This window comes from Coturnix japonica, chromosome 10 (assembly GCF_054131305.1).
Source record: "Coturnix japonica strain WE chromosome 10, WE-NBRP24, whole genome shotgun sequence".
In the NCBI taxonomy this organism is placed as follows: Eukaryota; Metazoa; Chordata; class Aves; order Galliformes; family Phasianidae; genus Coturnix; species Coturnix japonica.
In genome coordinates this window covers 20576249-20600995 of record NC_140672.1, presented here as the reverse complement: position 1 = coordinate 20600995, position 24747 = coordinate 20576249, and the positions used below count along the sequence as shown (strand labels likewise).

Below are 24747 nucleotides of genomic sequence, written 5' to 3'. Positions count from 1 at the left end.
ACACTCTGCCCTAAAGTCTAGTGTTGTTCCCTGCCAGGTCCAAAGCCACTATAACTCAGAATGATAGATGGCAAAATGGCATTTACTGGGGGTAGTTAGCACCTTATATACATTAATCACTTTGTCTATGCCCCCTTGAGGGCATGATTGAAATATGCACCCAACATACATCACAGGTCAGGGGACAGAACAGGGGAGGTACTGCCACATCACATCCCAAATCCTCGCTAACGCCTACAACACACGGGAAGGAGGTGGCAGATAGAAAGTGTCGTCTCCGTCCCCAGCCCCGTATACATGTAGACAGCCCCGAGTTGGTTTCCATGCTGGGCCTCTCCTGCTGAGCACCAAGATGGGCTGCAGCACCGCTCCTGTGCTGGCTGCGGTCCTGAGTAACTTTCGCGTTAGTGTCCATCAGCTGGAGGCATTCCCCGCTGCAGGGCTGTTTTTGCTCAGTGTGTTCTGCCTTGTGCTGGTGGGTTACTCCTTGTTGGCACAACCCATGCTGGAGCTCATCCATTCAGATGCATCTGCTCCGTGACAGATGCTCCTTCAGGATGCAGGACCCACTGCCATGCTCCGCCTTCACCACCTCCAGGGTTGCCGTGTATCAGATGTCGCCACAGCAATGCAGTGACAATGTGGCCAGTGCTGGCAGCTGCCCATAATTACACTGGCACAGCAGCCTGCTGCCCGCCATGACACAGCAGGAGCCCAGTTCTGCCCCTTGGTGGTTGCCACTGCCCATTCCTGGACCCCTCGTGTTCCAGCAGCACCACACCAGAGGTTGTGGCGCTAGGCCCCGTGGGCAGGCTGGCCTCGCCATGAGATGCTGAGCCCACCGGCATCTGAGGCTCTTCTTGTGCTGGCCTGAGCTTATCGCTCCTAGATGTCTGTCATCTAGTGACCAGGAGCTCGGTGGCTGCAGCGCTCTCTTACTCCCTTTGGACACCGAGGGCAGGCTGGACTTTGAGCTCACTGAGGACTATGGGGTGGGTTTCAGTGCCTTGACTCGGCCCAGGTCTCCTGCTTGGCCTTGGGTTCCGCCTCAGCTTTGGGTTTGGCTGGATGCTGTTCAGGCAGAAGACAGCTTCTCGAGGAAGTCATAATAGAACTTCCTTTCGAAGGTCAGACCATCAATGAGAAGCACTCCGACATCCTTCTGGACCACAGCGATGTTCTCCCTGTTCTGCAGGCAGCCGGAGAGCAGCGATATGGTGCTTTGGAGGCACGTCTGTGCTCTCTGCCAGCTCACAGAAGCAGCTGCAGACACCTGGCTGCACTTCAGGGGCTCCACCTTCCTGTGGGCTGAGAAAATACCAGGGACGAGGCTAATGATACACTTCCTGTTCCACAGCTGCTTCCACAGAACTGCTTCAAAGGGACATCATCCAGAACGGCCCCGCGTTTGGACGGGCTACTCAGAGGGGGAGGTCTGCATCTGAGAAGGGAGGCGGTGGCCCTGTTTGCCCCGTCCACAAAGTCAGCAGAGCTTGAATCCCCCCTCCTACCTGGCAGGGACTCCCTGCGGGACTTGAGGTGGTGCATAGTGATGAGGTTGCTGGCCAGGTGAAACACAGGCCAGCACAGGGTCATGCTCATGTCCTCCATCCTGATCTCCTTGGAGATGATGTCAAAGGAGCCGAAGGTGGGAATCCAGACCCCCTGCGAGTGGAAGAGAGAGGAAAGTCAGAAGCATTACAGGCTGAGATGAAGGCTCATCATCTTCCTCACGAAGGCTCTTTGGCTTCGTCGCTGTAAACTTTCAACCCTGCATGATGGGGACCCCCAAACTGGTTCCAGCTGCCCTGTGGACATCTCATCACCCCACTGTTTTTGGGCTGTTCCACCCTTATCTTTATGGCCTTCATCCCCCTTGGTATTCCACACCCAGTGTCTGCACTCCCCATTCTTCTAACAACTTTGACATAAACAGTCTTTTTACTCCCCCTGCCCAGTTTCTATGACAATTTCTTTCTCTCCCTCATTGTGGGGCCCTTCTCTCACTCTTCTATGCCCCCCTTTCCTTTCATCTACCAGGACTTCCACCTGCTGGATCATTTGATTCTTTCTTGATGTGTCCTGAAATAAGCCTCGCTCTCCACCTTTTCTCTTAGCTCATGCCTCTCCCATACCTCATGTTCTCTTTTGGTATTTTGATACTGGCTCCACACAGTTCTCACTATGCCAGGTGGGACTTTGAGCTCTCCCATCTCCCCACAGCCACCCAAAACCTTGACCCAAACAGCACTTGCTCATTCTATGACTTCCATTTTGATACTCGTGCCCATTAACGAGAGTGCTATTACTTCCCTTCATAGCGGCCACTGTTTCATATGGCACCTGCCCCTCAGGAAATGGACTCTCTTTGACCGCTTTTATATCTGTACTGAGCAGATGAATTTAGTGACAGGATCCCAGATCACGGTGCTTCCGACCCTGCCTTTGGTAATCGTGTACAGACCCAGGAATCAGAGAAGTATCATGGTTTAGAAAAGCTGCCGATTACATGGCAAAGCAAATTAGTGACTGACTCATCATTTCTTTATCAGTTTAACTTTCCATGGAGCACTTTCCTTGACAGACCAAGTAGTTCCTCAGCATCTTGGAATCATCTCCAGTCAAAATACTTTAGTGATGCGTGAGTGCCTTAATAGTTCTACAAGGGAAGCCTCTGGCCACTATAAAAAGGTATCAACATACAGCGACAACCCCTTTTCTTGGCAGTTCTGAGAACTCAATTTGCCACTTTGTCCCTGGAAGGTTCCCTTTCCCATTAGACCCACTTGTGCCCTGTTCCTGGTACTGGGATCGTATTTTGTAGGGTCCGTTTGCCCAATATATCCTCATACCTTCCCTTAGAACCAATCTTATAACTCAGATACAAGCACAAATGCTGGTGAAGAAACAGAGCATAGCACAGCCTGAATCGCAGCTACCTTGCACTATGAAAAGGCTGAGATGCACCACGTACTCACCCGATGCCTTGTTGGAAGGGGAGGTTCAGCAGCCGCTCCACTATTCAGCAAGTTCTCCAGAAACCTCCTTCTTTCTTCCTGAGCAGCAGACTGGATGCTAAAACCTTCTCCAAAGTCATTATTAAACAGCACCTGGACCTGAAGCCCCAGGAGAAAACACAGTTCAGATCCAAGACCACAAAACAGTCATATTCTAGTCCAGTACAATTCAAGTTCTGACTTAAATTTCAGGACTAGCATTTCACCCACCCAGCTATGGAAGGGGAACAGGGAGGGGAAAGGAGAGGGGAAAGCAAGGGAGAGCCTTCTAGCCACACATGCCACTATAACCCACTCTATAGCCCCATATCACCCTATAGCCCCATAGAGCCCTGTATCCCACTAGAATCCTCCTACTGCCCACCCACAGCCCCCTAGAGACACATATCCCCCATAATCCTCCTATAGCCCACCCAGAGATCCCTATGGGACTCTTTTAGAACCTCCCCAACAGCCCTACATAACACTGCAGCCCCTAAGCTCCCTATAGCTCTATGATCCCCTGTAGACCACTCAGCCCAGCATAAGCCCTGTATCCCCTCCGCAGTCATCTACATTCTCCCCAGAGTCCCCACTGTTCCATATTACCCTATACCACTTCAGAAGTCCCTGACAACTTTCTATAACTCCATACCCCTCCTATGGCCACTTGGAAGCTCCCCATAGCCTCACATACACCTACATCTACCCCTGCAGTCCCCCTAGCACCCTACAGACCCATATCCTCCTAGAAACACCGCACAGCCTAATATCCCTCTATAGCCCCCCAAATGCTCCCTATAGCCCCACATCTCTCCCGATAGCCCCTCCACACCTCCACATCGCTCTACATTCCCACAACAGCTATCTACAACCCATATCCCCCTACAGCCCCCACGTTCCTCTCACAGCCACCCATTCCTTATATCCCTTGGTATCCCCCCTCAGCCCACTATAACCCCATATCCCCCACTATTCACCGCTAGATCCATCCCACTGCCACCAACAGACCCATACTACCCTATTCCCTCCCTACAGCTGCCGTGGGGCTTCAGCAGAATGAGGGGAGAGCCGGGCAGCCCCGAGAAGGAAGATGGCGGCCGATCGCACGTGCGGAGGCTCAGCCAATCAGAGTTGGCGGCGCTGCCGCTGACCAATGAGATGGCGACATGGGGCCGGAACTGCCTCTGACCAATGAGCGGCTGAGGACGGGGCAGAGCTGCCACTTGCCAATGAGTGGCTGCGGGCAGGGCAGAGCTACCACTGGCCAATGAGAGATCTGTGGAGATTTCCCTCTCCACAGACCATCCTGGAGGCACTGACCACGTACACATCTGTGTCGAAAATTGAACAAGCCCTGGAGGAAGCTTGGGAACTTCTGACATGATAACACACATCCAAGAACTTGTTGTGTGCAGGGTCTCACAGGGAATGTGGAAGAGGGGACCTGACAACTAACGTTTAAACCAGCTGCTGCTGCTGGACACTGCTGCTGATGAACTCCATTTGCTCCATTGTCAGGAGAGACTGCTGTAACTTTGTCTTAGGGTAAAAAAGTCAGTTCAAAATGTGTTATTTGCTGTGAAAAAGATAACAGTTGTGGGTACTGTTCTTGTTCATGATAATGTCTGTCCCTGTTCTGAATGATAGGATGACAGAATGGTAGGATTGCTTGGGCTGGAAGGGACGCCAAGGATCATCAAGTTCCAATCCCTTTGCCATAGGCAGAGACACCAACCTCAAGATTTGGCTCTAGACCAGGTTGCCCATGACCCTATCCAAGATGGTGTTGAACATCTCTGGGGACGGAGTATCCACAACCTCTCTGGGCAGCCTGTCCCATCATTTCCACCACTCTACTTGTAAAGAACTTCCCGCTGACATCCAATGTAAACTTTGCCTCCTTGAGCTTTGTCTATGGGTTTTCCCTGGATGTCAGTCTGGAACAGGGGGGCAAAGACACCCGGAAAAGAAAAAAAAAGGAGAGACAAAGGAATGAAGGAAAAGAAAGGAAAGAATTTGCCCCGTGACTCGTCAAGACCTGGGCCTAGCACTCCAGGAAAGGGAGAAGGACAGAGAGCAAACAGAACATTTTAACAAAGAGAAAACACACTGGCAACAATCTGATATTACATTATTAAATGTAAGCAAATCAGATAAAATGAGTGAGAAAAGAGTACACCAAATAGTGCAATGGAGGCTCGTGTTTTCCTCTGCTGTGAGCTGAGATGGCCAAAGGCAAAAGGCCATTGGGATCTAGCCCTAAGTCTGACCTCACTTCCTCTTTGCACCAAGTCCTCCGGAGATGCTGCCCCTCCTCTATGCTCTGGGAACACCAAATGCCCAAAACGGCGGTAACATGGAAGCAAAATGTGAACTCTATAACTCCCACTGTTCTGCATGATGTTGTTATGTGGAATACTGCTGGCAAAAATCACAAACCCACAACACAAAGCTCATCCATTTAGTCACCTGAGTAACTCTGCTTGCTCCATGGAGATGTGAAAAAAAACAATTTGAGATGCCCTAATTGCTGGGATCTGTTATCATTAGGATGGCCAAGAATACCTCTTGCCCCAGTCTGGACCTCAGCTTGTGCTCAGAAAGGAGGTGTCTATCTCAGGGATTTCCCACACGGTTTACAAGCACTGACACACATCCAGGAGCACCCCAGGCACCTTGGGCATCACCCAGTGTACGTGTGTGTGAGCAACTGCCTCCCTGCTGAAGGACTGAGGACTCAGAGCAGGAGTTCAAATGCAGGCAACTCCTTGTGCACATCTGAACTGAATCAGAGGAATCCCAGCTCCTGTGGGTCCATGGGGAGCTGAATCCCATTTCAGACCCAGGGTTTCCCTCTACAGATGAGAGGGATCCAGCCTCAGCTGGATCACTGCCCTTCACAGGGGAAGTCCAACCCTCCCTGTCCTTGTCTGTGTGCCCTTTTAGTTTCTTCAAACAACCTCTGGAAGGACTCACCATATGTCTGGAATTTCAAGTACAGTCTTGATGCCGTTGTCTTTCAGGAGCTGTTGTCCATGAAGACTCAGGGACATCTCATGGGAGATGTGTGGGAAGGATAACAATGACATCCTCTGCTGCTGAGCTGGGCTGGGCTCATGGGACACAGGGAACTCATAAAAGTGGGGAGCGCTGCAGAAAGACAGCTGTGCCCAGGAGCCACTCTTGTGCACACCACAGCCTGCAGTTGACTAAAGGAGAGGAGGGAAAGTGGAAAGGGAGCTTACAGGATCTGTACAGTGTGAGCGAGCTGTGAACACACAGAAGGAGCGCTGCTCACAGACCATGACAAGGTAAGTCTCACTGCAGCCTATGCAGCTGCTTTCCATAGAGGATTAACCAAATCAGGGACATCCTATAGTAGATCTGGCTGCAGGCACTGCATGTTTCTTTCTTGTGGAAAAAGATTTCTGCTTTACCTGAAGGTTTCCATGCTGCACTATGAAAGCACAGCCCTGCGGGCTGCGTGTCCCAGTACGGCTGCAGGCTGTGCAGCTGGGGCTGCAGGAAGATGCCCAGGGCTGTCCTGCAGAGCAGGGTCCCTGCTGTGCCCCAGGGGCTGTGTGCCGGGTATGGGACTCTGCCGCCTGCCAGGCTCAGCACTCAGCCTGCCCGGGGAGCTGCCCAGCGTGTTATGGGGAGAAATGTGGGGGGAAGGAGCCCCCCGGCACGGCTTGTGCTGCCACAGCTGCTGCCTGGGGCAGGGGGATCACAGCTCCACTGCACAACAGAATGTTTGTAAGGGTGCTTTGCAAGAGAAGAGCAAAGGCAGAGATTTTCCATTTCCTGTTTTAAGGGGTGGGAAGAAAATTTGAAGCAGAGTTCTAAAAAGGACTGCCAACTTTGAAGAAATCTCTGAGGCTCCCCAGTATTTCTTCACTTCATCGGTTATTTTGTGAACAGTGACGCAGAATGTGCTTTCATCCTCTCCTTCCTAAAATGATACAATTAATTTCTATTTTCATCATTTTCTGCAGGCATTAATAGTTCACTTGTCCTGCAGACTGTCTGATTTCTCTAAGACAACCTGAAGTGCACATAAACTGGGTCTTGGGTCTTGAAGAGAAGCTGGAGTAAAGAGGAAAATATCCAGGAGGCTGGGATATGATTAGGAAATGAGAAGAAAGTAAGAGCTTCCCAATCTCCTACTCCTTAAGGGATGGTGAAGCTCATGAAAATAATTTCAAGTTCTGGAGTTAAGTGATCATTTCCCAAAGGGAAAGGAAAAATTCTATAGTATAGCAGGAGGAGTGTGTCTGAGAATGGTCTAGACTTGTCATTATCTTCTGCATTCTGAGCAGGACTCCAAGCCCAGGAACAGCAGATGTCCAACAGCAGCTCCCTGAGCGAGTTCCTCCTCCTGCCGTTTGCAGACACGCGGCAGCTGCAGCTCCTGCACTTCTGGCTCTTGCTGAGTATCTACCTGGCTGCCCTCCTGGGCAATGGCCTCATCAGCACAGCCATTGCTTGTGACCACCGACTGCACACCCCCATGTACTTCTTCCTCCTCAACCTGGCCCTCCTTGACCTGGGCAGCATCTCTACCACTCTCCCCAAAGCCTTGGCCAACGCCCTCTGGGACACCAGGGCCATCTCCTACACAGGATGTGTTGCACAGTTTTTTTTCTTTGTCTTCTTCGCCTCAACAGAGTGTTCCCTTCTCACCATCATGTCCTATGACTGCTACGTTGCCATCTGCAAGCCCCTGCACTTTGCGACCCTGATGGACAGCAGAGCTTGTGCCAACATGGCAACAGCTGCCTGGGGCACTGGAGTACTCCATTCCCTGCTGCACACTGTCAGTACGTTTTCATTGCCTCTCTGCCAAGGGAATATTGTGAACCAGTTTTTCTGTGAAATCCCCCAGATCCTCAATCTCTCCTGCTCAGTCTCCTACCACAGGGAAGTTGTTTTTCTCATTTTGAGTATGAATATAGTCTTTGGGTGCTTTGTTTTCATTGTGGTTTCCTATGTGCAGATCTTCACTGCTGTGCTGAGAATGCCCTCTGAGCAGGGACGGCACAAAGCCTTCTCCACATGCCTCCCTCACCTGGCCGTGGTCTCCCTGTTTCTCATCATGGTTCTTTATGCCTATCTGAAGCCCCCCTCCATTTCCTCCCCATATATGGACCTGATGCTGGCACTTCTGTACACAGAGGTTCCTCCAGCAGTGAACCCCTTCATCTACAGTATGAGGAACTGGGAAGTAAGGGATGCAGTGAGGAAAGTTATTACTAAATGTGTTTTAAAAGCAGTGAACTGCTTTTGGAATTCATGGCTATTAATGCAGCCCTTTGCTGAATCATGCTGTCCTTTACTGTTTGTTTTGTGCCATTTTATCTGTGTAATTTATTCTTTTTCTTCTATAAATAAATACTGTATTGTTTTCATTACTGAGTCATTATTGAAACCAATTCCTGTTGAGCTTGTACCTTTGTAGAGTAGCCCATACACACTGTACATAATGTACCAGGCTCTCTGTGAACCTTAACAGAATAAAGGAAATGCAGTCACTCTCTCTGCCCTCCCTCTTATGAGACGTTTCAGGACCTGTACTGGTCAGATGTTCTCAGAAACCCACAGTCCAGCAGGAAGCACACTGCTGTTCATCAAACTGTGCAATGGCTTCACCCTTCAGCAGCTGACAGGCCATCCCTGGGCTCCTGTCTGTTGTCTGTGCTTTCAGGTTCACATCTGTCAGTGCCTCTGAGAGTCCAGCAGCAGCAGCTGGTTTGCACGTTGGTTGTCAGATCCCCTCTTCCTCATTCCCTGTGAGACCCTGCACACAACAAGTTCTTGGATGTGCGTTATCATGTCAGAAGTTTCCAAGCTTCCTCTAGGGCTTCTTCCATTTTGCACACAGAGGTGGTCACTGTCTCCAGGATGGTCTGAGGAGAGGGAAAGAAGTCACGGAAGGGATGCTCGCTCTCTCTCTCACTGCCATTTATCAGCTCTCTATTATTTCTTTCCTTTCATCCGGATAAAACAAGACTCACTTTCTTTAAGCCATGACAGGAGGCTGGATCATCATGGGAACAAAACCCATAGGACACCTTTGTTCTGCTGAAGCTCAGGCACACAGCCCAGTGACTTCAGAACCTATTTAGGTACCTTCAGCCAGTTTTCACCCCAAACCTTGGATTCTGTGCCTGCATGTCCTAATGGCAAACTGTCCTCATGGACAGAGGGTGTACTACTGCCATCTCAGACATGCAATGCAGATTTCTGGATGTCACATGGGGACTTCTGCTCTTGGCTGTGTAAAGACAGCAGAAAATATATGGCACATCTCCTGATGTGATTGAAGTGGTCTTGTCCTGTTTCAATGATGCCATGATTCTATAGTACTATGGTTCTGTGATTTCCTGCTTCTGTGATTCCATGAGTCACTGGTTCTATGAGTCTGTGAATTCGTGGTTCAGATATTCCATGATATTGAGATTCCACAATTCTAAAAGTTGTGGTCTTTGGAGTTTTCAGCAATAAATGAGGAGGAAACCCATCAGCCACAGCCAAGTTTTGTTATTCACTCTTGATCTCCAGCATGATGACAAAGGCACTGAGTGAACACTGCCAACCTCCCTGTGTCTATGTGTCTCCATCACCCAACTGTCCCCACTGCCCACAGAGAATCATAGAATGGCCTGAGTTGAATCGTATTACAATGATCATCTAGTTTTAATCCTCCTGATTAGTGCAGGGTTGCCAAGCACCAGAGCAGGTGGCCCAGAGCTACATCCAGCCTGGCCTTGATGGCCCCACCTACATCTTCCTGTGTCCCTGTCACCAAGAAGTTCCCATTTGGCTGCATGTCCCCTTTCCCCCATATTTCCATTATGTCTCCATACTGCCATGATACACTCATGTCCCCATGATGTTCCCATATCCTCATGTCCCCATCTCCCTGTGACCACTTGCCTTACAAATATCTTCGTAAGTTCCACACTCCCCATGTCCCTGTTATCCTCACACCTCCCAGTGTCCCCAAATGCTGTGTCCTAGTTCCTGATAAAATCAGTCTCAAACCTTGTAGCTTCACAGGACTGGACAGGACTCAGTGATGAGTCCTTGGACAAAGCCTTGATATGGGGACAGCGTCATCTCTGGGTGGTCCTCGAGGACAGAAATGCCGTGTGTGCTGAGTGCTGGGACCTGGGGGATTTGGGCTCAGTGACATTGGGATCCCAGCACTCAGTCTTCTTCCTCTGATCCCTGGCTTCCTCATGTTTCCTGGGGCCAAGGAAGGGGACGGCTGCATGCAGGGCTCAGTCCATGTCAGGGGAGTCTGCCAAGCCCAGGGGCATCTGGGGAGTGGTAGGGGCTCTAAAGGATAAATGCAGACCTTGCCTCCTGCAGCCTCACCCAGCTCCCAGAGCACAGAGGAAGTTGAAGGCAGCTGTGCTCAGCCTCATGATGCTCCTCGCTGCCCTGTGCTGCACAGTGGAAGCTCAGGTGAAGCATCTGTGGGGGATGTGGACTGGGGCTGGAGGTGATGGGCCACTGGGGATCCCCGATGCGAGCATCTCTCTCATGCTCTCTCCTACTCCTCTCCCCACAGCCACTTTTGCAAGTGCCGGACTTGGAAGTTACTGTGGTGAGTGTCTGGGCAAACACATTGGTTGTGCCCAAGGGTGGCCCTGCATGGAGCTCTGCAGGAGCAGGTGGGGTCTTTCCCTGCCTGGCAGGGGCTACCCCTCTATTTGGCACATCCAAATTTCTTCCATTTGCATCCTCATCATCTTTTTTATGGGTTCCCCAAATCCCTTCTCTTCTTGGCTCCAAATGCCCTCTCTTCGGGACCCACATCCCATCCTTTTTGCACCAACAGATCTCCTTTAATTGGCAACCTGATTCTTATCTCTTTAGGTCCCCAATGCCTTTTGTTTCATTTTCCCTCGTTCTCCGTTCCTCTCTGTTTAGCACCCCCAAGACTCTTGGCACCCCTATTCCCCTCCTTTGGTCCCCCCAGACCCCTACCCAGTATCTATACCCAACCCCAGCCCTGAGCACCTCCATGGGCAGAGGCGCACACAGTCCTTGGCAGCCATGAGGTTGGGGGCAGCCCTGGGAACAACCAGGCAGCTTGGATGGGGTCACCCTGTGATCCCCCAGACTCAATGTGCTCTCACCGCTGCCCCATGGCTCTTCTTCCCCAGGCGCCACCACCTGTTGCTGTTGCCCTTCCTGGACTGGTGAGTTGGTTGACCATGGGGTGAGGATGGGGCTGGGACGTCTTCCTGTTCTCAGTTCCCCTGGGACTTGGGGACACTCCTGCAGCCCCAGGGCCTCTGTTGGGCTCCCTCCAGATGTGAAAGGGCAATGGTCAGGGGAAGGAGGCAATGGGGGTAGTTAGGGATGAGCTGGCTACAGGACCATGCCTTGGCCATGCTGTTCTAGTGCCCACAATGGGTCCCTGCACCTTCAGGGTGTCCCACTGTGTCTTATTGCCCCCAGCATGTTCCATTCTCTCCATAGCCTCGGTGTGTCCCTAACAGCCCCTTTTTCCCCAGGACGTGCTCAGCAGGACAGAGGAGAATCCCCCACATGTGAGACGTGCGGCCCTGGATCTACATGTCTAGGTGAGTGGCATGGGGATGCTTACAACCCCACAGGGAACTTGGTGGACCCTGTGTGTACCTGGAGCACTGAGGACTGGGCATCAGTGCTGGGAACTGATGGTATGGAGGGGACCTTCTGTGGCCTGTTCAAGGTGGACCTGGGCACTGTCACCTCCAGCCCTTCCCTTGCGCTCTATGGGGCTGTGCAGAGGAACGGATCTGGAGGGGGCAGGCTCAGGGTGCCCTATGGATGGCCCAGAGTCACCATGCAGCTGGGACAGGGGCTGTGGCTTCTGTCCCCATGGGACCCACATCCTGCCCTGGGTCTCTTGGCTGCTGCCAGTCTTTCTCCTGCCCTAAGTCCTTGGGGACAAAAAATGCAGGGACAAGGCTCCTCCTCATTCTATGGGTCTCTATCGGTCACTATGGGTCTCTATGTGTCTCTATGGGACGCTATGGGTCACTATGGATCTCTGTGGGGTCACTATGGGTCTCCATGTGTCGCTACTGGTCTCTATGGGTCGCTATATTCACAATGTTTCCTCACTGAGGGATATGATTTTGTGTAGGGTTTTTAGAGTTAGGGTTCTGGTTAGGCTGTGGTTGGACTTGATGATCTTCAAGGTCTTTTCCAACCTGGGTAATTCTATAAATTCTATGACTTGCTCACAGTTACATCTACCACCACATCCCACGAGCCACCCATTTTCCAGACAAATCAACCCATTTCCTGATCTGCTCCTCCTAAGACTTGTGCTCCAGACCCCTCACCAGCTCAGTTGTCCTCTGAACACGCTCCAGAGCCTCAGTCTCTTTCTTATAGTGAAGAGCCCAAAACTGAACACGGTACTCAAGGTGTGGCCTCACCAGTGCCAAGAACAAGGGAATCATCTTCTCCATAGAATCATAGAATTACCCAGGTTGGAAAAGACCTTGAATATTATCAAGTCCAACCGCAGCCTAACCAGAACACTATAACCATAGTACCCTATAAACTGTAGTACCCTATAACCATAGTATCCTATACCCATAGTACACTATAACCATAGTACCCTAACTCTAAAAACCCTACACTAAATCATATCCTTGAGCACCACATGCAAACAGCTCTTAAACACAACCAGGGATGGTGATTCAACCACCTCCCTGGGGAGCCTATTCCAGTACCTAACTACCCTTTCTGTAAAGAAGTTCTTCCTAATATCCAACCTAAACTTGCCATGGTGCAACTTGAGGCCATTTCCCCTCGTCCTGTCACTTGTCACCAGTCACCAGTGAGAAGAGACCTGCCCCACTCTCACTGTAAGAACCTTTCAGGTACTGGAAGAGGGCTATAAGGTCTCCCCTCAGCCTCCTCTTCCCCAGACTAAACAGCCCCAGCTCCCTCAGCCTCTCCTCATAGGGCTGATTCTCCAAGCCCTTCACAAGCCTCGTTGCCCTTCTCTGGACCTGCTCCACCACCTCCATGTCTTTCTTGTGCTGAGGTGCCCAAAACTGAACTCAGCACTTGATGTGAGGCCTCACCAATGTCGAGTACAGGGGCAGGATGACTTCCCTAGTCCTGCTCACCACACCATTTCTGATACAAGCCAGGATGCCATTGGCCTTCTTGGCCACCTGGGCACACTGCTGGCTCATATTCAGCCAACTGTCCATCAGCACATACACCATGGTCCCTTTCCATCTGGAAGCTTTCCAGCCACGCCTCCCCAAGCCTGTAGGTTTGTTTGGGGTTGCTGTATAGCCCAGTTGACTACACAATTTCTGATCCAAGCCGAAATGCCATTGGTCTTCGTGGCTACACTCACATTCAGCTGTGTATCAGCCAACACCCCCAGTCCTTTTCTTTCATGCAGTCTTCTACCCATTCTGCCACAGGACTGCAGCGCTGCCTGGAGTTGTTGTGGCCAAAGTGCAGGACTCATCATTTGGTCTTACTGATCTTTATCCCATTGGCTTCAGCCCAGCAATCCAGATCCCTGTGCAGGATGTTCCTTCCCCCAGGCAGACCAAAACTTTCTCCCAGTTTGCTGCCATCTGCAAACTCACTGAGCATGCACTCAATCCCCTCATTCAGGTCATCAAGAAAGGTATTAAACAGGACAGACTCCAATACATCCAGGTCATCAAAAAGATATTGAACAGGACAGGCTCCAATACCAACCCCAGAGGAACACTGATGAAAATAGTAAAGAGAAGTGGCCCCAGCACTGAAACCTGGGGAATACCAGTCCTGAATGGCCTCCAGCTGGGATAACTTCATTCACAACGGGTCTTTGGTCACAGCAGAAAATAAGAATCAAGAAAATAGGGGCCCTTCATGAAGATTAAGTATCCTAGGCTTTGGGGAATGTCAGAAGAATAGGACTAGTTGGACATGTAGACATTGCTGTAGTTACAGTACAGCTGGGATAACACAGCTGGGTCTATACTTAAGACAATACAGCTGGAAGGGAAAGGTAGCCAAAGAAAATGGCTTTGACGTATTGATTGGAGGAGCTGGGTCAAATCAACCTGAGGAAGACTTCTGAATTCATCGCAATGACCACTGGAGTGAGACCCCCACTACGGACTGCGCACGCGGCAGTAGGAGGGACAGCATGGAAATGAGTTCCAGGAAAAACAATGAATATGTTTGTCATTGTTTTGTAATTTTGTAATTTTGCTATCAGTATTCCACATCATAACATCATGTAAAGCATGGATGATTTTGCTGAATGTGCAGTTCACAGAAGAAGACTACATATCCCAGAGAACATCACGGTCAGGGATAAGTCACGGGACCAGGACACTATATAATATTGTGCCCAGCTGGAGTTCTCTCTCTCTTGAACTTCTCTGGGAGTGGGAAGCGTTCCAGCCATGTCGCCTAGAGTTCAGAGTAGGCCTCTTGGTTTTCGGGGACTCTCTCTGTTTCGTTTGATTTATTAGTCTCAATTATATTTTATTATATTGTGTTATCTTGTATTCCAATATCATATTTAGAAAATAAGTTTTCCTCCTTAGATTGCTGCGGTTTTTACCCATTCCCCCTTTTTTCCTTCCTTTCTGGGCCTGGGGGGCACTATGGGGTGGCTCCACCTGTCACGGGCATAGGCAAATCTAGGAAACCCGTGACAATCAGTCACAGGACAGGTGACTTTCTGTCCTTGACATCCCCCTCCCATAATCTCCTTTTCTGGCTCCTCCTCTAAAGGCTGCTTGTCATGGTCATTACCATCTGCACAGCCCACCTCTCCTGGCTGGCACCTCTGCCCTGAACTAAGAGTCACTTCTGTGCAGGAACCTCCACCCTGAAACCCTTCCCCAGGCTGCCCTCAGAGTCGTCGGGGCTGGCTCTTGGCTTTTCCTCCAGCAAGCCCCACTTCTTTGCCTGCCTTCAGCCCATAGGTGCCTGGATTTCTCACTCCTCAGCTTTTAGAATTACCTTCTGTACATGACGTGATGCTTTAAAGAACAATCTCTCCTAGCAATGACCTGCCTCTGTGTCATGGCATTCTCTAGATCGATCTGTGTCCATGACAGAGGAGGCTGTAGGCCCATGGGACCCCTGACCAGAAAAATGGGAAAAAAAAAGGGAAAGGGGGTAGGGAGATGGGAAATGGGCTCAAGGGGACAAAGAGAGAAGCAGCAACAATCTAAGGAGAAAAAACTTATATTACTAACTATGATATCAGAATGCAAGATAACACAATATAATACAATCTAACTGAAACTGAGGCTAATAAATCAAGAAAAATAAGAGAGAGAAGTTTCTGAAGCCAGAGAAGCCTACTTTGAAATGGAAGGTGCCACGGTTTGGAAGAACACCAAAACCACATCCAGTCAGTGAGAGAGCGAGCATCCCTTCCGTGACTTCTTTCCCTCTCCACAGACCATCCTGGAGGCAGTGATCATGTCTGTGTACAAAATGGAAGAAGCTCTGGAAGAAGCTTGGAAACTTCCAACATGATAACACACATCCAAGAACTTGTTGTGTGCAGGGTCTCACAGGGAATGAGGAGAAGGGACCTGACAACCAATGTGCAAACCAGCTGCTGCTGCTGGACTTCCAGAGGCACTGACAGATATGAGCCTGAAAGCACAGACCCCAACCAGGAGCCCAGGGATGGCCCATCAGCTGTTGCAGCCTGAAGCCATTGCACAGTTAGATGAACATCTGTGTGCTTCCTGCTGGACTGTGGGTTTCTGAGAATGTCTGACCAGTACAGGTATAGAAGTGTCTCACAAGAAGGAGGGCAGAGAGAGTGACTGTATTTCCTTTATTCTGTTAAGTTTCAGTGAGAGCCTGGTACATTATGTACAATGTGTCTGTGCTACACTACAAGGGTACTAGCTGAACAGGAATTGTTTTCAATAATGACTTAATAGTGAAAAGATTACAGTATTTTTTAAAGAAGAATAAGAATAGATTACACAAATAAAATGGCACGAAACAAACAATAAAGGACAGCTTGATTCAGTAAAGAGCTGCATTACAAGCCCTGAATTCCAAAAGATGGGCAGTTCACTGCTTTTAAAACACATTTGGTCATCACTTTCCTCACTGCATCCTTGACCTCCTTGTTCCTCATGCTATAGATGAGGGGGTTCACTGCTGGAGGCACCACTGAGTACAGAAGTGCCAACATCAGGCCCATGTATGGGGAGGAGACAGAGGAAGGCTTCAGGTAGGCAAAAAAGGCAGTGCTGACAAATAGGGAGACCACGGCCAGGTGAGGGAGGCACGTGGAGAAGGCTTTGTGCCTTCCCTTCTCAGAGGGCATCCTCAGCACAGCCATGAAGATCTGCACATATGAAACCACAATGAAAACAAAGCACCCAAAGTATAAACTGACACTAAAAATGAGAAGCACAACTTCCCTGATGTAGGAGCAAGGGCAGGAGAGCTTGAGAATCTGGGGGATTTCACAGAAAAACTGGTTCACAACATTCCCTTGGCAGAGAGGCATTGAAAACGTACTGGCAGTGTGCAGTAGGGAATTGAGAACCCCAGTGCCCCAGGGAGCTGCTGCCATGGTGGCACAAGCTCTGCTGTCCATCAAGGTCCCGTAGTGCAGGGGCTTGCAGATGGCAACGTAGCGGTCATAGGACATGACGGTGAGAAGGGAACACTCTGCTGAGATGAAGGAGACAAAGAAAAAGATCTGTGCAGCACATCCTTTGTAGGAGATGGCCCTGGTGTCCCAGAGGGCGTTGGCCATGGCTTTGGGGAGAGTGGTGGAGATGTACCCCAGGTCGAGGAGGGCCAGGTTGAGCAGGAAGAAGTACATGGAGGTATGCAGGCGCTGGTCACAAGCAATGGCTGTGATGATGAGGCCGTTGCCCAGGACGGCAGCCAAATAGATACCCAGCAAGAACCAGAAGTGCAGGAGCCGCAGCTGCCGTGTGTCTCCCAACAGCAGTAGGAGGAATTCACTGATGGAGCTGCTGTTGGACATCTTCTATTCCTGGGCTTGTAGTCCTCCTCAGAGTGCAGAAGATAATGACAAGTTCAGACGATTCTCAGAGACACTCCTTCTGCTATGCTACAAAATTTTCCATTCCCTCTCAAAAATGATCATTTAACACCATAACTTGAATTTATTACCATGAACTTCACCATCCCTTAAGGAGAAGAAGACTAGGGAGCTCTTTCTCACTTCTCATTTCCCAGTCATACCCCAGCATTCTGGATATTTTCGTCTTTAAACCACCTGCTCTTCGAGACCACAGCCCCAGCCGCTCTGCACTTCAATTTGTCTTTGAGAAATCTGCCTGTTTGCAGGAAAAGTGAACTATTAATGTTTGCAGAAAAAAAAGAAACTCTAATTTAAGCTGATTATATCCTTTTAACTAGATGAGGCTGAAAGCACAACTTGTGTGACTGTTTACAAAACAGCTAATTGACTGTAAAAATATTGGGGAGTCTCCAAGCTGTGTTCAGAGTTGACAGCCACTTTTATATTTCTGCCTCCAATCTTCCCTTCCCTCTGAAAATGAAATGAAAAATCCCTGACTTGGCTCTCCTCTTGCAAAGTACCCTTACAGACACTCAGTTCTGCAGTGGAGCTGTGATCCCCCTGCCCCAGGCAGCAGCTGTGGCAGCACAAGTTCTGCCGGGGGGCTCCTTCTCCCCACACATCTCCCTGCAGCACCCTGGGCAGCTCCCTGGGCAGGCTGAGTGCTGAGCCAGGCAGGTGGCAGAGTCCCATACCCGGCACACAGCCCCTGGGGCACAGCAGGGACCCTGCTCTGCAGGACAGCCCTGGGCACCCGCCTGCAGCCCCGGCTGCACAGCCTGCAGCTGTGCTGGGACATGCAGCTCTCAGGGCTGTGCTCTGATGCTGCAGCACAGAAGCCCTCAGCTGGAGCAGAAGGCTTTTTCCAGTGTAAAGAAACATGCAGTGCCTGAAGACAGATCTGCTATGGGATGTGTCAGACTTATTTATCCCTGTATTAAATGTAGCTGCATGGCCTGATGTGAGACTTACCATGTCATGGCATGCGATCAATGCTCCTCCAGTAAGCTCTTAGCTTGCTCCCTCCTAAAGCATCCTGTAAGCTGTCTCTCCCTTCACTTCTATCCTCATATCTCCTGCAGATCATATCCCAGCCCTGCTGTGCTGTGCACAAGAGTGGCTCCTGGGCACAGCTGTCTCCCTGCAGCACTGCCCACTTTTATGAGCTCTGTGTTTCCCAAGAGGGAAGCTCAGCTCATCAGCAGAGGATGTCATTGTTATCCTTCAGACTCATCTCCCATGAGATGTCTCTGGGTCTTCATGGACAACAGCTCCTGAAAGACAATGAAATCATGTCTGTACTTGAAATTCCAGACATTCCGTGAGTCCTTCCAGAGGTTGTTTAAAGAAACTAAAAGGGCACACAGACAAGGACAGAGACGGTTGGACTTTCCCTGTGAAGGGCAGTGATCCAGATGAGGCTGGATCCCTCTCATCTGTAGAGGGAAACCCTGGGGCTGAAATGGGATTCAGCTCCCCATGGACCCACAGGAGCTGGGATTCCTCTGGTTCAGATCAGATGAGCACAAGGAGTTGCCTGCATTTGAACTCCTGCTCTGAGTCCTCGGTCCTTCAGCAGGGAGGCAGTGCTCACACACACGTACACTGGGTGATGCCCAAGGTGCCTGGGGTGCTCTTGGAAGAGTACCAGGGCTTGTAAACAGTTTTCATGGAGTTATCTAGATCAATCTATGTCCATGACAAGGGGAGGCAGTAGGCCTTTGGGCCCCCCACCCCTGACAAATGGGAAGGTCAAAAGGGAAAGGGGTTGGGAGATGGGAACTGGGCTCAAGGTTCCCACACTCACATAGGAAGGACCACAAGCCGGCCAGGGAGAGTCAGGGAGGCCACCAGTGCTACCTGGGACAGCAACATGTCCAGCAGCTAAGGGGCTTGTGCAGGGGGAACGGGGAGGTTGTGGGACGGCCTGTTCATGGCTGAGGCACTGGGGACTGGAGGAGAACACGGCAGGGGGAGCTGACAGCACCACAGCACCTGCACTGAGCAGCTGGCCAGGTCCTGGTGGGCCACGTGCGGCCTGAGCAAGGCTGACAGGGCTGCCCAGACCAGGGAGAAACCTACGGCTCACCTTGAATTCAACTTTTCTGAACGTCTCCTTCCCACAGAGCTTCTCAAGGATGTTGTAATAGTATTTCAGTTCAAAGTTCATTCCTTGAAAGAGTAGCACTCCAGTGTCCTTTGGGACAAAGGCATTGTTCTCCTCGTCCTGCAGGCAGCTGGAGAGGAGGGCAACAGTGTTTTGGTCGCAGGCCTTCCCTCTCTGCCAGCTCACAGAGACAACAGCAGCCACCTTGCAGTATTTCAGGGGCTCCACCTCCTTAAGGGCTGAAAAATAGGAGGATCGGAGTTGATCCTACATTCAGTTTTCCACAGGTGCTTCTTTAGAACTGATACTTGCAGCCATCTCCCAGCTGGCACCCTTCCTTGGGGGGGGAGATCTCGTTCTGCGAAGGGAGGGGGTGGCTTTCTTTGCCCCGTTCATGAAGCCAGCAAGGGTTTAATCCCCCTCCTACCTGGCAGGGATTCCTTGTCAGACTGGAAGTGGTGCATGGCTCTGCGGTTCCTGGCCAGCTGAAACGCGGGCCTTCACAGAGTCATTGTCCCATCGTCAGTCCTGATGTCTTAGGAGATGGTGTCAAATGAGCCCAAGGTGGGAGTCCAGACACCCTGCAGGTGGAAGAAAAAGCACGGGCTACAGGGTTACGGGCTGGCTGCAGACGAGCTGGAGTTGGTCCTGTGTAGGGACAGAGCTCAGAAGCCCCCACCTGCTGTTCAGAGGCAAAAGGCAGGGCAGCGGAGAGGCTTTGGGAAGGAGCCGTGCAGCCTCCTCCTTCCCCTTGACCTCCCAAATGCAGCACAGTAGTCAGGGCGGAAGCAGTCTGATGGAACCCAGAGGCTTCCTGAGGCTGGGCTCAGCCTGAGCTGCAACCCAGCCTAGCACAAGCATTCCTGCATTTGCAGGAAGCCCATGGGATGCACAGCAGGGAAATGTGGGCTGAGTCTCCTGTTGTGCGTGCAGGGGAAGACTCAGAGGAACTGTAGGCTGAGCTGGACAGGGAGAGGAGGAACCCAACAGCCAACACACCTTGTGCACCAGCAGCTGCTCTCATACGTAGGTGGCCACCGCATCCCAGATGGCAACTGGCTCTGGAGGGCAGAGGAAAAGCAGGTCACACTGCATCTGCCACTTCCCAGTGGTCAGACTGCCTTGGGCCGGGTTTTGCTGCGTGCTTCCATGGTTCAACCACACTCTGCCCTAAAGTCTAGTGTTGTTCCCTGCCTGGACCAAAGCCACCATAACTCAGAATTATAGATGGCAAAATGGCATTTACTGGGGGTAGTTAGCACCTTATTGTAAGTTTTTCCTCCATAGATTGTCGCTGTTTTATCCCACTCCCCTTTTCCCCCTCCTTTCCGGGCCCCGGGGGGGGTTGGGGGGGGCCACGGGGTGGCTTCCCCTGTCACGGGCATAGGTAAATCTAAGTAACCCGTGACAGTAATCGATTCCCAGTATACATGGAGCCTCTGGACCAGTCACAATAGGGTGTTTTTGCCAGTTTTTACCAGTGAGGCTTATTTTGGCCTCCAACATAGTCAATTCTTGAGAATCCCCAGTCACTCCATGGATATATATTGGTTGTGTCCCTTGGTGACTTGAGGGCATTAGGGTGCATTGTGCACCAGTGTCCACCATGGCTTTATATTTCTGTGGTTGAGATGTGCCAGGCCACTTAATCCACACAGTCCAGTATACTCTGTTGTCCCTTACTCCCCCCGGCTGGGGGCAGGGCCCCTCTATTGTTTACCTCGGTGGCTTGCAGCAACTGGAACTTTCCCCCTTTTGGAAGAATTCACCTTGGTGGTTGTTTTGCACTGTAATTCTTTCACTTGTGCCTGAAGTGCAGAAGTGGATGAATTATACCACCTCTTTATATCCTCCCTATGATTACTCAAGAAATACAACAAAGCAAAACGTACGGTCTTATCGTTGTCATTTGCTTGAATACGAGGTGTCTTATTGTTGTCATTTGCTTGAATATGAGGACCTCTCTTTTTTATGGTTGAGATTTTCGATGATACGGGTCGAGAGGAACTCATGTTGTTTAGCTTTTTCAATAGGCGATTGTGGGAATCCTGGTCCCCATCATCTGGTACCACCATGGATCCATCTACATCAGGCATGTTAGTCAACATGTCAATGATATCATTTTGTGTTCCCTCCATTCTGTTTAACCTTTCAGCTATTTTGACAATGGCTGAAGTATAACGATTAACTTTATAGTGCTTATAAATAATTCAAGCTCCTGAAGTTTAGCAATTAGTTCATTAACAAGGGGTTTCCTTTCCCCTTGGCCATATACTAATGCAAGTGCACTGGCATGCTTTTCTGGAGCAGCCCTTGTAAAGTCACGCCACATTTGTCGTGGTACACAGACTATCTCAGGATCATGTAATTGGTTCGGGTCATTGCGGTTGAAGTGGGAGCTGTATAGCATTTCCACCAGAGCATTTTCTCTCAAAGTTTGGATGCCTTTCTCTATATCAGTCCATTTCCTTTTCTCAGGCTCCAAGTCCCGTTTAAAGGGGAATCTATCTCTTACCGCTATCAACATCCGCTTCCAGAGGGTGTAGGACTGATCTTGGCATGTGCCAATACCTCTGTCCACACGTGCATCTCTGGAAATGCTACCCAGTTGGCGAGCTTCATTGCCATCAAGCCACACACTGCTGGCACCATTGTCCCAACATTGAAGTAACCAAGTGACCATATGTTCTTTTGGTTGATGTGTGTAATCCTTTCTTAGATCCCAAATTTCACTCAGTTTTAAAGATCTATCAATAATGGTCGTAATACTTTGCTCACCTTTTGCTCTATCAAGAGTCCCAGATGTTGATGGTGGCAACTGTGTTGATGAGGCTGCCCCCTGTACAAGTTTGGACTCGAGAAATTCTCGTAAAGAAAATCTAACTTTCGGCTCCTCTTCTTCATCTGACTCTGACTCTTGTATTATTTCCTCCAGGTAGCCCTCCTTCTTTTTCCTCTCTCCTAACTTCCTCTGCTCCTCATACTTCTTCTGCTCCTCTATCATCTTCTTATACCCGTCTAACATCCTCTGCTCCTCCAACTTCTTCTGGTCTTCTTACTCCCCCTGCTCACCTGAGTCCCCCTGCTCTCCTGAGTCCTGCTCTCCTAACTCCCTCCGCTCTTCTAACTCCTTCTGCATTTTCTCTAACTGAGTTGAAAACTGTTTTATTTTTCGCCCTCTTACAGGGGCAACCAACATTGTATCTGGTGCCCCTGGTAGTTGGTCAAGGTGTGGTACATACGGTTCAGACTTGGGGATGTTCCCCTTGGACTGGAGGGTGCATAGCTTGGATCGGAGGAGATCGCGCTCGAACTCCAGGGTGTCGAACTCAGCCCTGAGGGCGTTGTACTTGGACTGAATTGTGTCGAACCCGGACTGGAGCGCGTCGTGTTTGAACTGGAGAGTGTTGCGCTCAGATTGGACGGCATCGTACATGGTCTGGAGGTTGTTACAATCGATCTTGATAGCATCGAACTGAACCTTGAGGTCGCTGTACATGGACCGGAGGACGTCTCGCTCAGATCGGAGGGTGTTGCACTTGGACTGGAGGATGTTGTGCTCAGACTGGAGGGCGTTGTAATCAGTCTGGAGGGTGTCACGCTCCGATGGGAGAATGTCGCGCTCAGACTGGGGGCAGCTATTCTCAGTCTGGAGGGCGTTGTGCTCGGACTGGAGAGTGTTGTGCTCGGACTGGAGAGTGCCATGCTCGGACCGGAGAGCGCTGTGCTCGGACTGAAGAGTGTTGAGTTTGGATTGCAGGGATTCTTTCTCATACCAATATGTGTCTCGTTGATATAGGAGGTCTTCTCTCTCAGCTCTGAGACTCTCTTTCTCATACCAGAATGAGTCTCGTTGTTGTAGGAGGTTATTTCTCTCATCAAGGAGACTCTCATTCTCAGCCCTGAGACTCCCTCTCTCAGCATCAAAAACTTCCCTCTCAGAAATGGTATTAAATAAGGCCCGATAAGCATTAGCTAGGCCCCAAGTCATTTGTGCCTCCTGAGATCTGCCTGAGCCACAACATTCCTGTCTCAAATATGCGGTCAAACTCTTGGGATTCTTTAAGTGTTCAGGAGTAAAGCTCCATGACACTAAAGATGTCTGTCTTCTAAAAGTCTCTCCAAAGTCTCTCCACACTCCCTGCCACTCAGTATTCTCTAATTCTAGGGAAGACTTCCTCCTGAGGTTATAAATCCAGATACTGAGTGAGATCACTACAATAACCAACAGTAAATTCAGGGAGATTAATACGATTGACAGTGTGGTCCACTGGGACAACTGGTCAGTCGAAGACTGCTTAAAGGATGCAAAGAAAAAAGGAAGAGCACGCTCAAAAACCACCATTTCCGTACTATTGGTTGCACTAGTTGCATTAGTTGCTCCCTCTGGAGCTGCATGCAAATACGAAGTAAGCGTTGCTAACCATGCTTTCAATCTATAATACATTCCTATAACTTCATAGGAAAAATGGGCTAGCTTAAACATGGTCCAATATGTTTGGAGCATCATAAAAGAGGAACTAATGAAATGCAGTACCTTATAAAGCAAACTTAGTAGAGAGAACTTTTTTTTTTTTTTTTCCAATAGAGAGAGAAAAAAAAGAAAGTTAAAAATGCAAAGCTCAGTAGTGTTTATAAAATAAACCGGAGTATTGGCAGTCCGCCTGGACTTTCAAGGTCAAGCTCGCAGGCGCAGAATCGCAAACCTAAGATAGCTCCTTAACAAAGAAAAACAACTTGTAGCCCTGTTAAAAGCTAAAAGAGCAACAGAAGAAAACACAGAAAAACAGCAACTCAAATTGCACGCATTCTCCACCAAAATCTGTCACGGTTTGAATGAAAAAGTCCACTTGCACCCGTGACAGGGGGCCGTAGGCCCCGCGGGGGCCCTAGGCCGAAAGGAAAAAGTTAATTAGGAAAAGAAAACAGCGACAACGATCTAAGGAGGCACACTTATTTACTAAATACTATATCGAAATACAGGATAATAAAAAAATAATATAATGTAATTGAAAATTGAGCTAACGAATCAGGCAAAATAGGAGAGAGAATGAGTCCCGTAACCGAGAGGCCTACTGTGAATTTTAGGCGAGACGGTGAAGGCTCCCACACACTCCCCTGAACGCCAGAACTCGAAAGAGAGATCAGTCTAGTCTGCAACCGAGTTAATATAGAGTCCAGGTCCCGTGACCTATCGTGTTGTTCTCTGGGAGATGTAGTTTTCTTCTGTAAGTAGCAGATTCAGTAAAATTATTCATGCTTTATATGATGTTATGATGTGGAATACTGATAGCAAAATTACAAAATTATTAAACCACGACAACCAGCAAGGCTAACCCTTTACGTTCTGGACATCCACAGCCCACGGCCATACATAACATACATATAGTGTCTAATGCCTAATGCCAATTTAATGCTGCGCAACAAAGCCTTATATACCATGACATGAGACCGCCCCGAGTACCTGTGGCTCATATGTCGCACCCATGTGTCCGTCCCCTGATGCACGCAGGCACTGCCTGAAACGCTGCAACCTGCCGGGGCTGGACCCACGCTGCCTCCCG

The 24747-nt window shown here is 49.9% G+C and overlaps 1 protein-coding gene and 1 long non-coding RNA gene across 2 annotated transcripts; one reads left to right on the top strand and one right to left on the bottom strand.

Moving 5' to 3' along the window:
* The first annotated feature begins 11147 nt into the window (after positions 1-11147).
* On the top strand, positions 11148-11973 carry LOC146759492 (uncharacterized). The gene is made up of 3 exons (XR_014932308.1): positions 11148-11209; positions 11528-11596; positions 11959-11973. It is a non-coding gene; the product is annotated as an uncharacterized LOC146759492 (long non-coding RNA).
* A 4077-nt stretch (positions 11974-16050) lies between these two features.
* Positions 16051-17327, bottom strand: LOC146759491 (olfactory receptor 14J1-like). The gene has a single exon (XM_085510409.1). It carries the CDS (start codon positions 17014-17016, stop codon positions 16051-16053), a length of 966 nt encoding a protein of 321 aa, XP_085366535.1. The 5' UTR covers positions 17017-17327.
* Between the last annotated feature and the right edge of the window lie 7420 nt (positions 17328-24747).